General features: G+C 38.0%; 2 protein-coding genes and 1 long non-coding RNA gene across 6 annotated transcripts in view; 1 reads left to right on the forward strand and 2 right to left on the reverse strand.

Annotated features, from left to right (window-relative positions):
- The window catches only part of Dbx (homeobox protein Dbx), a 37,154-nt gene extending 24,989 nt beyond the window's left edge, over positions 1-12,165 (forward strand). The window contains exons 4-5 of the mRNA XM_076306913.1: positions 10,083-10,413; positions 10,499-12,165. Coding sequence (XP_076163028.1) covers positions 10,083-10,325 — 243 coding nt within the window. The 3' untranslated portion in view covers positions 10,326-10,413; positions 10,499-12,165. The remainder of the gene's footprint in view (positions 1-10,082; positions 10,414-10,498) is intronic.
- Positions 6,048-10,414, reverse strand: LOC143144475 (uncharacterized). 4 transcript variants are annotated; one of them, XR_012991429.1, is made up of 6 exons: positions 9,569-10,414; positions 9,074-9,264; positions 8,806-8,912; positions 8,012-8,267; positions 6,783-6,943; positions 6,048-6,690 (listed from the first exon to the last, which is right to left on the reverse strand). It is a non-coding gene; the product is annotated as an uncharacterized LOC143144475 (long non-coding RNA). The 4 variants fall into 4 exon arrangements; XR_012991428.1 differs by having other exon boundaries at positions 6,779-6,943; XR_012991426.1 differs by having other exon boundaries at positions 6,048-6,943.
- A 410-nt stretch (positions 12,166-12,575) lies between the features above and the next one.
- LOC143144474 (prostaglandin reductase 1) lies at positions 12,576-14,548 on the reverse strand. The gene is made up of 4 exons (XM_076306914.1): positions 14,228-14,548; positions 13,411-13,705; positions 13,057-13,333; positions 12,576-12,966 (listed from the first exon to the last, which is right to left on the reverse strand). The coding sequence occupies exons 1-4, from the start codon at positions 14,331-14,333 to the stop codon at positions 12,625-12,627; spliced, it is 1,020 nt and encodes a 339-aa protein (XP_076163029.1). The 5' UTR covers positions 14,334-14,548; the 3' UTR covers positions 12,576-12,624.
- Between the last annotated feature and the right edge of the window lie 135 nt (positions 14,549-14,683).

Genomic DNA, 14,683 nt, shown 5'->3' on the forward strand with positions numbered 1-14,683 from the left:
TCGATATCAAATTTTAATGTCTCGTCGGACAACAATTTCGTATAGTAACATCTTTTAAACAATGCGGCGATTGGAAATCATACACTTCGCAACGTTTTCCACGTTGGAGAACGGAAAATCGATCACGCTTCCAATTCGAAGCCGTTAACGCGTTAAACGCCGCGCCAGTTTTCTATACTTAAGAATGTCCTCGATGTTCGTTCGAACCATAGTGTAAACAGTTGAAATACTCGACAATCTATCGATACACTTGTCATTTTATAGCATTACTATATTACAGCATTATTAACGCGAAAATGTGTAGTGTAAAAAGTCGAAATACTCGACAATCTATCGATGCACTTGTCACTCTATAGCATTACTAACGCGAGTAGCGTAAAAAGTCGAGATACTCGACAATCCACATACTCGTCATTTTATAGTATTACTAACAGGAGTAACGCTACTCAAAAGTTTCCAAGTATCGAAGTTCGTGTCTTGTAAACGCTTCGAAGAATCGTCGTGACTTTGGAACGCCGATCGCCATGGACCATGGCGTTATAACGCGTTAGAAGAATGAATTCCCTGACTCGCGGGAATCGTAATAACATCAGTGGCGATAACAAGGGTGGCTCGGCAAAAAGAGCTAATTAAGCGCGGCATAGATTCAAGGACCATCGGATTAACACTATCATTTATCAACGAGCCGGCTCAATTAAAACATCACCGATATAGAACGCGGTCCGCCGATAAATCCATGGGGGGAGGGGAGGAGAACCGATTCTCTCCCCTCTATTAAGAGGCTTCCTTTCCATACATCAGGCAACCCTTCGCCCGCAGGATCGCGCCACGGCAGTTTCGTACCGTATTTTTTTACGTTTCGTCCGCCCCACCCCCCTCCTCCCCCACCCTCACCACCGCCCCCGCCCACGCTGACCGCGCGTGACTCCCACCCCCGAAAAAATATCCCCCTCGCAGTCACCCTCTTCGGTGCAGGGTTCCGCGCTCACGTCCCTTTTCTCCGCCTCCTCCGCTGCACCCTTCGATCTCACCGTTCCCTCCCCTTCGTCGCTTCTCCGCGACGAAACGCAGACGCGGAATGTTTAGCGCGGACCTGTGAGAGGGGTTTGGAGTCGGCCGGGAAGGAGGGGGGAGGACAGGAGAAAGAAAGAGATATACGCGCGGTCGAGAGAGGAGTGGGGCGGGGGGAGAGGGAAAGTCGAGAGGATGGCGAAGAAGAGAATAAGCGACGAGGAAGGAGAGAAACCTCCGAACGATGACAAAGAGGGAGGATTGCTATCGGACGGGAGCGCGAGAGAGAGAGCAACGAACGAGGAGAAAGAACAACGAGGAGGGAAACGTAGAGTGTGTTTGTGTGTGTGTGTGTGAGAGAGAGAAGAGAGAGAGAGAGAGAGAGAGAGAGAGAGAGAGAGAGAGAGAGAGAGAGAGAGAGAGAGAGAGAGAGAGAGAGAGTATAATCGCGAAAGAGGGGAATAAAAGGGGGAGGATAGGGTGAGACACAGGGGTTTGAGGAAGAGAATCGGCGAGGTTGAGGGGTAGTTCTGAGGCCGACGTCATAATCGATCGTCTTTTATTAAACTGCGCCAGATGGCGCCACCGCCACCGCCTAGGCATCGTGGCCCGCGAGAGGGACGAAAGAGGGAGCGAGAGGGAGGGAGATGAAGAGGGTGCCAGAAGGGGTGGCGGCCGCGTTTCAGCGCCACCGGTGCCGGTAAGAGGGGGGTGGTAGAGAGAATCCAGGGGTGGGCATAGGCGGAAGTAAGGGCGGTCGCGCGAGCACGAGGAAGGGGGTTAAACGGAGGAGAACCTTCGACCAGGCTTGCTTCGCCACCGTGAGAGAGGGTTAGAGAGGGTTAGGGAGGGTGGCACGAAGGAGAGACCGGGAGGGTGGCTGCAGCCAATCGTTTAACGATTACCCACTCTATATAACGCATTTCGGATGTCGTCGTTATGCCCTGGATCCTTTCGTACGGCGATCCTTAGGACGGGCTGCCGCTTCGTGGCACTCGCACGAGACCCGCTTAAACGTTTCGCTTCTTTTTAATACGAGAACCGGGACCCCGAGGGAGAATTATTCTCCTTATGGATCTTCGAATCTTTTCTCTCTCTCGCTCTCTCTTTCTCTCGTTCTCGTTCCCTCTCCGTTGCTCTCACGCTGCGCGTGTGTGCCCGCGTGTGGGGTCGCGACCGATGATTTAGAAGCGAGAAAAGAAGGCGAACTCCGGAACACGATGGGGGGTGGCGAGATTTTATGGCGATCCCGACACGATTGATATTGCACTTTTCGAATCGTACGTTCGTGGTATCGACAGGTTTAATTGTGACGCGGGTCATTAAGGATTTAGAGACCGCCGGATGGGAAGAACGCGCCAAAGTGTGGTCGAGGCCAATAAGTTAACGGTTTAGCGCGATTCCAAGAGGGTGACCGTAACGGGGAGAGGATACGAAATAAACGAATGTATAGTAATCGGTGAGCTTAAAATTCTAGGGATAGATAGAATTGGACTACTCCGCGGAGACGAAAGTTATTCGCGTTGTATTCACTGTTCACCATTTTCCGCGAGGTTCCGTGATCTTTGTGAAATTTCGTGCTTTTGGACGACGATTATATTTTATTATCGAAAGTATAAATAAAGAAACGTATTTCTTTAACAGGTCGTGTGTTGACGAGTATATTGTTGTTACGATTCGACCTCGATTACACTTAGCTTTAAATAATTCTTTACTTCCGTGCAATTACATATCGACGAGGCATTCGATCTGTTCAAGTAACTCGAGTCTCGAAGATCGAGCCACGGTTTTCAATATTAATTTGCGTAGAAATTGACGCCAGATAGGAAATATAAGATAAAATATCTCAAGTGGTACGATTTTTGAAGCTCTCGACCGATTAATCCGATGAAACGAATTTACTCCGTTCGAATTCCCTCCGATTACTCCAATGTTTCGAGCACTCGAGCGATTTCGATCGATGGACAACTACCGTACGATCGTTACGAAACAAAGTCCCGTATCGATCCTTGAATATCGATCCTCGGGTATTTCCTCAGCCCTTTCTAGTTTTCTATTGCACATATAAAAACACTAATTACTATACATTCATGTTTTACTCAAATACTCCGAGAGTATAGTCTAACGGACAAACACGTTAAAGGAGTCATTTTTCAAAGAACGTGAACGAGAATTTTCAATCGCGAGTTCTAATACATTCGAGACATTTCTGAACCAAGAACTTTGAGAATCTAACGAACGAACGCTTCAAAATTAAAAAATCAATTTTTAAACGGAACATGGATAAGAATCGTTAACCGTAAGGAAGAGTATTTTCGCGCAGTCGGTAATAATGATGGCGATTTGTAAAAATGATCGAAAACGCGATGTGTAATGTACGAAGAAACAAACGAAACCAACGAACGGATGAACAATTCAGCTTCACCGAAAAGCATCGCGTCTTTCTCGCGGAACGGAACCGCTTTGTTACTTTTGTTATATAGTGCCCGCTCCTGTCTGCCGCTGACGGGACAATCAATCACCGTCGCCATTCGCAAAACGTAAAACGAAAAGACGAAGAAAGATGAGAGGGAGGGGAGATCGGAAGTACGAATCCCTTGATTCTCTTGGAATGCATCGTTCCGTAATTTCCAGAAACTCGAAATCCATTCGAAACCATCGGCTCGCTGTTCGTAGCTTCGCTCGTAATCGACCTGAAAAATATGCAAAACGTCCTTGTAACGAGTAACTTGTAAAAGTAGTGAAGCTATAAATCGATACTTATCATAATTCCATACGAATAATTTTTTTGTTTACGAAAAAATTATATTCGCGGACATCTCGAACGACCGCAAACTTTGAGAATTTCTCTCGGTCTCTGTTCGTGTTCCTGTATATATAAAAAAAAAGAGAGAAAAAATAAGAAAATCGTAGCTCCGTCAATGTTCATAAATATATAACGGAAACGTTTCCTCTGGTGAGAGATCGACAAAGTTGAAGCCGGCGTAGATTTTATTTATCGATTTATGCATCGATTTAGTTTTACATGTAAAACGGCCGGACCATTGCGCGATCTGTATATTTATATTTCGTACATCCTTCTCATCGATTCTCAATATATCTGCGGTAAGTTTTTTTTTTTCTTTTTTTTTATCGTTGAAGAGAAACGGTATTGAAAAATATAAGAAAGGGACGAGTACGAACGGACAAAGAAATCCGCGACAATTGGAAAACATTTTCGTTTTGGTACAATAATATTATGCGGGAATAATTCCTGTTCTCGAATCGTATTCGGAGAGTATTCACGGATGCTTCGAGTATGTTTCTCTTTTTTCTTTTTCTACCTCTCTCTCTCTCTCTCTCTCTCTCTATGTATTCACGCGTCGAAGCGATCCCTTCTGGTTTTGATTTTCGAGCATCCTCGGATGGAGTGTTCACCCTCGAAGCGAGCAACGTCTTGAGCTCGATATTACCCTCTAATCTTTATCGCTAGTTGGACGGATCGGATTTCGAGAAACGTTCACGATTTTCCAGCGTGTACCTTCTCCTCAATATATTTAGTAGAGATTTTTATCACACGTCGAGTTTAACGCGCGAATTAACAACGAACTTTCTCATACCCTTGTTATTATTTCTTTTATAGTAACGTTTCCATTACGCGAGCTCGCGTGTCAGCTTTGTCTTGGATAATTTCGTTATAAAACCATAAATAAGATATTTCCACCGTTGCACGGTACAAGTAGATTTCGAAACACTGGCCACACGGATAAATAAACGATCCTGTAATTATTTTCGTTAACGTAGAGTCTCGATTTACGAAAATGTTCGCGACGTCGCTGGAGAATCCCCGTTTGAAATTCGATATGAACGATAACGTCGCGGATGCAATTACACGAAAACGTGCAATCACATTTTTACGACAAGGTCAGTCACCGTATTGAGAATCTCGCGTAAATTTACCCCACTGTTAAAGAGAATATTAACGCGTCAGATCGTTAGGGTTCTGCATCGTGTCAAGCGCACACGCCCCGCAAATGAAAATACGAAAACAATTTGCGCGAATTAATCGCTGGCAGATCCATGTAATTTTCTCGCCTCTGATATATTTGTATAATCTGTCACCTCTAATTCGCGTCCCGTCGTATGTTCAGACTCCTTTCGTGCATGGGTTTTGTTTCGAGTTTTCAAATTGTTCAAACCCTCTTTCTTCACGAGTTATAAAATATGAACGATCTTAACTAGTGAGAAATAATACGAGCACGAAGTAACACTCGACGTTCAATATCTCGATTCAAGAGCAAGTATGAAAAAGCTTGTCAGCGAAACAATTTTGTCAAATCCTTCGATCGAGACGATGTGAATCGCTTTGAAAAATCAGAATTGGCTGCACCTGCAAACAATTGTGTAAGTACTCTGATATAAAATGTATATTTTCTTCGCTTTGCTTAATAAAAACGTTAATAAAAAGAAAAAATTAATCTGCTTGTAACGGTGACTTTTAAATCATTTCTCTGTAACCAATCGTTACATCATAATTTTTAAATTCGTTTGAATTGATACAAGAGCAGAATATTTAGATTTACAATATAATTGTATCATTGTGTTTAGAACATCGAGACTATTAAAATTGAAATACAACGTCTTTTATGGACACAAAAATCCTCTGACACCGAGTGCTTTCTAAAATAACGTCACAAAATTTACAAATCTATTCTGCACATATAAGAAACCGGTTTTAATAAATATGTGTCCATGTGCTTCTTGTTTTCAAGATAAATCCGATTTGACTCCCAACGTGCAGACGTAGACACATGTGTTTGGTAATAACATAAATTCTGTTCGAAACAAAGAAAAAATTATTTAACGTGTAAACATAATTACGAAGAGACGTGCAAAAGTAGATACAAACTAGGAGTTTTAGAATACATGTTTAATTTACCAAGAGAAATCGAAATTTTGATTAATGATGTTTTAATAAAATTCGAGATTGTTCAAGATTGCAACAACTTGCTGTAATCTTTGTACAAATTGTTACAATTGTTATCTTGCGATTACTTTTCGAGAACAAGCAATTCGAACCAATGTCGATTAGAACTCGGTTTTAAAAATTAGGTTTCCTCGATTTTGAGATGCAGAGTACAACCATAGATTTCAAGTACCCTATTTTAGAATCACCCGCATCGAAATGTCGCAAATCCCAAGAAATAACAGAATATCCGTTTTCTCTAACCGATGATAATAATTTTCGATTTTCTCTAACCGTTAAATATTTTTCTGTAAAACTTTAAACGTTAAAATTTGTGTTAAAATGTTCCCGGCTACGCACATCTGCGATTGATTTCCAATCCCAGAAACGATTGACTGTTGACGCACCAATGGACTATCAGAACGAGCCCGTTACAAGCATGAAAATCTATTATTAGTGGAAACTTCGGTCGCGTTCACGTTAAAAAAAAGCCGAAAGGCACATTGACGCATCAAATTCGTTCATGTTTCACCGTGTCAGGTGCACGCAACTCCGGGTGAACAAGCGTGAACGGGAAACGTTCCATAAAATGCTCCATAAGATATTAAAGAATAATAAACTTTTTATTAATTTCACACCCCTCTCCAACCGAGCCGGGCAATATTAATAATCACGCGGACGTCAAGCGCAGGCAAGAAAGATTGTTGAACGCGTTTCGAAAATTTGTTGATAATCTGTAAAGTGACTCGTTAAAACAAACAGGAAATTATAAATCGCGTTCCACCTCGTATTCCCGGTGTAACTTGAAAACAAATTGTTTACCCACGATGCGTAAGATTTATTTTCGTTTCGTTCCCGAATGGATCGATGTTTCATATTTTCGTGGAAATTCTGATTCCGTGTATGGACAATTTCACGCGAAATTGTCTTCATTTGTTCCTCTTTAATTAAATCCTTCTTTTATTTTCGAGTCTGGACCGATCCTTTCTGAAAAACACAAGCAATGTTACAATACACGTACACATTTACGAAGAAAATTAAGTATAAATTACACCTATGTCTAATTTCTTTACAAAAAGTATAATAGCTAAGAATATTTAGATACGTAATCGTATTTTCTTTTCCCCGGTATCCCTCTTACTTTTCGAATTCGTAGTATCTTTATCGAACGATTGTAAATTTTTAAGTATCACTCGTCTATTGATACAACCAGCGATACTTTTTAAAACGAGGAAATTCGATCCTCGTTTTAACAATTTTTCATCGATCGACGAAGAACGTGGTTCGGTCGTTATACCGGTGTGTTACAACTTTCGACCGTAGCGAATTTTCTAAATGGGGTGCAACTTTCCACGGCGTTCTAATATCGCGGGACGCACCGGTGGAGAATTAAAGTTTCAAACATCCAGACGCTCGACACTTCGCTAACAAGAAAATCACGTATCACGGTTTTCGCGGGTCGGTTCATGAAAAGAGGCAAAGGGTGAAATAGGGGTAGTAACGCGCTCCAACGCCTTATTCGGCAACCCCCAAGGCGAAACCTTCGGGTCCGGTGGGGTGTCAAGTGCACACACACGCGCACACACGGGCACGTGCACACACCGACAATCGATGAAAATTCGAAAAGCAGTTTAGGTAAATCAATCCGCGGCGAGGTCAACGCTTCGATGTATTATAGCTTAAGGCTACGCTCGTGTAATAAAGTGGCGTACAGGGTGGAGAAATTGGGTACCGCGAAGGAGTGGTGGAGAAGGGTGGACGGGGAAGGGCGGGGTAGGAGAAAATTTTCAGGAGAGTTCATGTGCGTTTGACGTTGGCCCGTTCAGCGGTTCGGTAATACATGGTCTTTAATATACGAAAATGACGCACCCTTTCTCGCCACCCTGTTACCCTCGAGCGCGCGCATTCACGAGGAAACGAAAGAAGAGAAAAGCTCGAGACCAACGGTATCGCTCGTTCCCGGAAATTTTGGCGAAAATTTTGTAACGAAAACTGATAAAGAATAAATTCAACAACATCGAAATATCAGAGATAGTATTGGGTTATTTACGTTACTTTTAGCGCCGTTCGTTGAAATAAAGTTATCAATTAAAGTTCCAGGCTGATTACGAAAATGGACCATTTAAATGGGAATACTATTTCCGTTATTTATAGTTCAGTGAAAGTACAGCTTGACCCAAGTTGAACGGTTCGAAGGGACATGTGTAACGTTATACTTTTTCCAAGGTCATTTCTTTACGAGAATAATTAAGATCGTTGATATTATTTTTTTTTCTTCAAATGGCACCCCATATTTTTCCTCTGGCATTACCTGAAAAATATTTTATTCTATAATTGGAAAATAAAGATAATTCTATAATTGGGAGAATAATTCCGCTCGTGTATAGTCCGGATATGGTTTGCGAAAGAATTTAAATTTGAAATGCAAGAATTTCGCGAATATTTCAATCTGAATCGTTGGATCGAGTTTAGTATTTCAATTTATTAAATGGTTCAGAAGCACACGTCGTGTAAAAATTCTCGTGGCTTCGTATTTTCTAGGAATGTTAAACAGATGATTTGGGGGACGGTGGGACGACAGAGGAATCGTTTAAAAAGTAATAGAATTTAGTCGACCTCGGTAGATGACCCCAGGGAAACGCGGGAGAATCGAAATCACTGATATGCTAAACACAGAAAGGGGTCCCTCTATTTTTCCGATGTAATCTTTGTTTAATGCTCGTTAAACGACGAGGGGGAGTTCGTGCAAAAAATCCCCTTACTCGATACGATTGAGACGAATTTCATCGACATTTTGGTCGGATTCGAACGTCGAAGACAGTTTAACTCGACTTTACGCAAATATCTACCTTAAACCTGCATTCTTGATTTCTTCTTATTCTTTCGTACATATAAAAGGAGAAATTGCTTCGTTTAAATCGTTCTCGAATAAACATCCACTTCGGTACAGTATTTCCTAAATCAAATAAACTCGATTAAATAAAATTAATAGACGAAACATAAAAAGAAATACAATATTGAAGAAAAAAGATTTGTTAACTTAAAAGTGACGAAACATAAACCGTTTTTCTTCACTTACCTATTTAATTTATATTAACATTACTGTGGTAACTCTACCTGGTAGCTTGCATCAGTTCGGTGCACGCGACTTTCAAAATTAACGATGAGTTCGTAAAATTAATATCAAGGTCAAGTGATATCGCTAGATATATCATTAATTCACTGATTTATGATAATCATGTCTTTAGTCACATGGTATACATCCATTGAAAACTAGTCTACTTCAAATGTTTGTCAACCAGAATGTACTGTGAAAACAAGATGAAATGGTATTTGTCGATAACATCGAAATACATCGTGCGCTTCGTTAATCACGCAAAATGATAAGCGAAGAGTTCGACGAGAAAGAATGTCGGGTGTTCGTATTAAATTAATAATAGATTGTTTAATCATACATTATAAGATATAAAAAGTAAGATGAGTAACAGTGCTAACTACTTTATACGTTTCATTATTTATTCATTTAAACGAAACAATAAAATCAGTGTTGAAACTTAACCTATTACCGAACTGTAGTTAGTCTTGTTTCTTGCTAATTACGTAACCTCTTACCAATAATAGATAAGTATATCATAAAATTAACGACTCCTTTAGAATCATCCTAAATAAAAACATTCGCCTTTGTTGTAGACCTTTCATGGACAAGATAACGATATTATTTTTCTTACTTTCTCCTTGTAAATCTGGTTATTCGTTTACTTTCTCATTTAGCACCAACAAAAAAGTAAATCAAATACCACATTTTTTATAAAACAAACGAAACTGACATTTCCCTGTCAATCGTGTATAACAGATAGTACGAACTTAAATCCAAACAAAACGAATTATCGATCGATTAGACGTCGACCGAATTGATCGCTCAATTGCCAAATGCATCTTGTAAACTAGCTTTAAAAAACTCATTCAATCAGCTTCTAGTCGCCCTCTACCAATTAGAAATCGAAGCACGTTTACACACATTTGTGGTAATGTGGATAAGTTTTTTTTTTTGAATACATTGTTCCACAGAGAACTATAACGTTACAATGCGATCGAAATTTAATTATCTTGGAATTGTTGGTCACAGGTGAAGATCTGGTTCCAAAATCGACGAATGAAATGGAGAAACAGCAAGGAGAGAGAACTATTGGCAACCGGTGGTTCGCGGGAGCAAACACTACCGAACAAGAACAATCCGAATCCAGATTTAAGCGATGCCGATGGAGACAGACCGAGGATGGATTTGAGCGATGTCAGTCCCTTGACGAGTCCTCAGCGACCGGAAGAACAAACGGAGAACGAGGAGGACGAGGAGATCAACGTCACGTGATAAAATTTCTTTGCGCAACATCCTGACAGGAACGTGTCTACTCGACGAAACGATTCGCAGGAAACGATCAAGGATTCACGAACAGCGAGTAAGATGGACGAGGAAATCAATGTCGTGTAATGAATTACCCACCCTAGATCCTAACCAAAAGATCCTAATGTGTCTGTTCGCAGATTCAATTGCGATTCGTGTAAAGATTCAGGATTCACGTATGGAAGATCGAGTTGATCAGGATTGTGACTCGCCAGGAACGATTCGAGATTCATCGTGAATCAATTTTGACGAAGAAATCGGTAGAGAGATTTTCTCCTATGTGTATCCTGAGATCGGAAGCTGTCAATGATTTTCGGTCATTCGACCGAGAGACAATCTGTATTTAGCGATGGTATTTTCTGTTTTGTCGCGTGATCCGAGAACGGAAGTCATCTTCGCATAGATGTAACTTTACTCTCTGTGATACTCGATATTGCACTTTCATTCTGGTTCGCATCAGAAAATGTAAAGTAATTTGATAGAAATACGAAGCACGACGAAAATCGTGGCAGAATCGATAATGGAAATCTTTCAAAAAAAAATTACCGAAACTGTGGACGAAAGTTCATGAAACTGAAAGTTGAAGTCTCGTCGCAAAAAGCTTTATTCTAACAGAAAGCTTTATTCTCTTTGAAATATTACGTTTATAAGCAAGTGACTGATATCGTCAGAAACATTCTCTTGCTAAAAGTAAAAATCGTTTAAGCATTTAAAGAATTGTGTATTTAATCAGAATTGTTACGATATAAATTACTAATCGGTCGAATTACGTTAACCGGAGTATGCATGTGGTACAATTCACACCTAGTCATTACACAACTACATTTTATGTCAAACTATTTTAATAAGTTATTTATCTTGTGTTTGTTATGCATTTATTACCTATTATTGTACATTGATTTCCGCCGCGCTATGTATTTAAAAGAAATCCAAATAATTTCTAAGAAGCTGCGCGACGCATCGGTTTCAAATGAACCACGTTAAGTCATGACGTTTCGTCAGTAAAAGAAAAAAAAAAGCAAAAATAATTTATCGACGAGCATTTATGTGAGTATTGTAAACACATAAGTACATACATACGTTTCACCGTACTACGTTTGATTCGCAGCACGCATGAAGCAGTAAACACAAAGGTGGATCTCATAGGGTACTAAATGAAATCTACAACGTGAAGAAATTTGCTTCGTTCTTGCAATGTAGCATCGGGAAGCTTCAATGCGTAAAAAGTGCTTTGGACTTTGGGAAATTGATCAGTACATATATATATAGTTTTTGTTTACTTCACCGGTGGTCATTGTGGATTCTCGACGACGGTACGAGTTTATAAAGTAACCTCGTGAAAAATATTTGCTCGAGTATGTATAAATAAATTAAATTCAAATTAGTTTCTTTTTGAACTAATTGAAATTGAAATTTTTGTCCTATGCACCGCGTGTTTGAATTTCGAGTCAATGTTTTTATTAATCTACCGCGAAAGCTTTGGCCCAATGAAATTTCAACTAAATCGACAAATGTACTATATTGTAATTAGAGATGGATGTAAGTTTGCGAAGTCTTCTGTAAGGTATTGTATAAGGTTGTACTAGAATTAATGTTGCGATTCCTAAGATATGTACATGTAATGCCATTTGGCATCCGAAAACCAAATGTAATTATTCATTGTGATGCATTATAATCTGTGTAATATATTGCAATAAAACTGTCTATGCCAATCTCAGATTTTCTGTTATCTATGGGTCTATATATTTATTAGGTACATATAAAGCTTAACATTTGATTAGTTGTCAATAATGATAAAGCAACTGATGCTAGCAACATAAAACTGAAAAATAATATCAACTTTTATTTGTTTTACTTTTTTAAAATACAATCATTAATAAATGATAAAACTGTTTCCATTTTTTTGTATCCAATCAATACCACCTACTTTGGGAGATACATATATATATATATATAATTAAAAATATATATATGTACATATAGTTAAATGAGATATTGACACTTTTTTAACAAATTTTTAGTTACTGATTTTATCATTATTACATTAATATCACGTTATAGCAATGAAGTAATAAAATGAGGAAACTTTTTATAAAATAGTTTGATATAGTTTTGTTGCTTATAGGAATATTTATACTTTCTTTTATGTCCATTTTATCTCAATGGATGGGTTTACCCTACGTTAAAAGAATTAATAATACAAAGATAACAAATTCGTTCAATTAAAATAACAACTTTATACTTAAAAGATATGTATAATATGTTTTCAAACTTGAACAATAGCTTTGCCAATATTTTTGCCCTGTAACATATCAACAAATGCATTAAACATATTTTCAAAACCTTTTGTAACAGTTTCACGATATTGAAGTTTTCCTTCTTTTAGCCACTGAAGATTTTTGCTTATACCCTCTGACGAACGATCTTTCCAACGAGATACAATAAAACCTTCCACTTTTAATTGGTTGAACAAAATAGCTGGTTGAAGAATAGTTGCTTTTGGCAAAGATGAAGCATCAAAATTGTATGAAGAAATGCTTCCACATATAGCTACACGACCATAGGGTCTCATCTGATACATAACTGTACTGGAAATATCTCCTCCCACCTATAATAATAACATAAATAAAAATCTTATTACAATTGTATAATCTAAATAAAAATTAATATATTAATCTAACACACTACTGCAGCATACATTATCAAAATAGCAATCAATTCCTTTTGGTGCAGCTTTCCTTAATGCAGTTGCAATATTTTCTGTTTTGTAATTAATAGCATAGTCAAAACCAAGCTCCTCAACGAGCCATTTACATTTTTCATCTGAACCAGCAATACCAATAACATTGAGTCCCAGAACATTTTTTCCTATCTGACCAACATGAGAACCAACAGCTCCTGCAGCTCCGCTTACAACAAGAGTTTCACCTTGTTTTGGTTTGCAAAGCTCTAAAAGGCCAAAATATGCTGTATTTCTGAAATAAAAAGAAATTCCTTTTTAGATAATATAAAATCATAACATACAATTTTCTGCATTTTAAACAATTCTTACCCTGGCATTCCTAAAACTCCTAAACATAATGATGGTGGAAAATCTCCTATATCAGGTAAAATCATTGGTTTTTGCTCTACAAGATCTGCGTTAGAGAATGAATCTGGTCTAACAACTGTATGTGTTCTCCATCCCAAGTAACCAATAACTCTTTTTCCAACTGGAAAATCTGAGTTTTTTGATTCAATAATTTTAGCTACTTGTGAACCAATCATTGTAATTCCTACTGGATATTTTTGAATATAAGGACGCATGTAAGGATCCACAGAAAGAAATTCTGCCTGAACAAGGAACTCTAAAAATAATTAAAATTATGAAATATTAAATTTAAATAAAAACTACATTGCATATTTAATTACATTGCATAAAATAATATTGTACAAAAAGAACTTGTGTATTTCATTTTTGTAAAGATGCTAAAAATTGGCAACTTCAATGAATCTAAGACTTAAGCAATAAATGTATAATATTAGCATGAAAAAATATTATACCGTTAGCTTTGTCCGCAAATACCACATTAATGTAAATTTATGAGGAAAGAAACTTAAACCTTGTAGAGAAGATAACATTTCTGTTTGTAGATTCAGAAATATCGATAATTAACTAATTTACGATATATTCTTTCATGCTATAAATATAGTGAATAAGATATTATTTCTGTTATAAAAAACATAAAAAATACAACAATAAATCAAGAAGTACATTAGACATCTTTTATTTTATAAAACACTGGGTCACGTTAATAATGTAATTGACGTTCCACATGCTAATTCGTACGCTTTTTTATGTTATTAGACATAGATCCAACGACCTTTACCTCCATTCTGAAGAGACGGTAGATCTTCTTCAACTATTTTTAAATCCGTTGGTTTTGGATCTCCTTGAAAATGTTTCACGACTACGAATTTTTTTGCTTTTACCATTGTATTAAACTGGTACCGGGAGGCAATGCAAAATGATTTTGTAAAAATTTTAATTATATACTTCGATTTTATGTAATGAAATAATCTAAATAATAAAAATTAATGTAACAATTGTTATCAATTGATATAATTACATTAACATGTAATATTTAATATTGCTATGATTTATTATGGCTTAAACCACCGTGCTATAGCCTACACGACACTCGATAAACTGACAATGACTATTGCAATGTTTCTTCTTATATCGTTGTCCCCTCTTTTGCTTTAAGGTGATAAGTTCAGAGATTGAATTGGTAGAAAGATCAAAGGTGTTTTTTCACTCTTTTATAAATAGATATTTTATAATG

Source organism: Ptiloglossa arizonensis, chromosome 3 (genome assembly GCF_051014685.1).
Source record: "Ptiloglossa arizonensis isolate GNS036 chromosome 3, iyPtiAriz1_principal, whole genome shotgun sequence".
Lineage (NCBI taxonomy): Eukaryota > Metazoa > Arthropoda > Insecta > Hymenoptera > Colletidae > Ptiloglossa > Ptiloglossa arizonensis.

What these genes read in the sequence shown, in the direction of transcription:
- LOC143144474 (XM_076306914.1), bottom strand. Translation starts at nt 14,333, where the DNA reads ATGGTAAAAGCAAAAAAATTCGTAGTCGTGAAACATTTTCAAGGAGAT. An exon ending in ACCGTCTCTTCAGAATGGAG is followed by an intron (nt 13,706 to 14,227) that starts GTAAAGGTCGTT and finishes AATTATTTTTAG; the next exon opens with AGTTCCTTGTTCAGGCAGAA. An exon ending in GGAGTTTTAGGAATGCCAGG is followed by an intron (nt 13,334 to 13,410) that starts GTAAGAATTGTT and finishes TTTTTATTTCAG; the next exon opens with AAATACAGCATATTTTGGCC.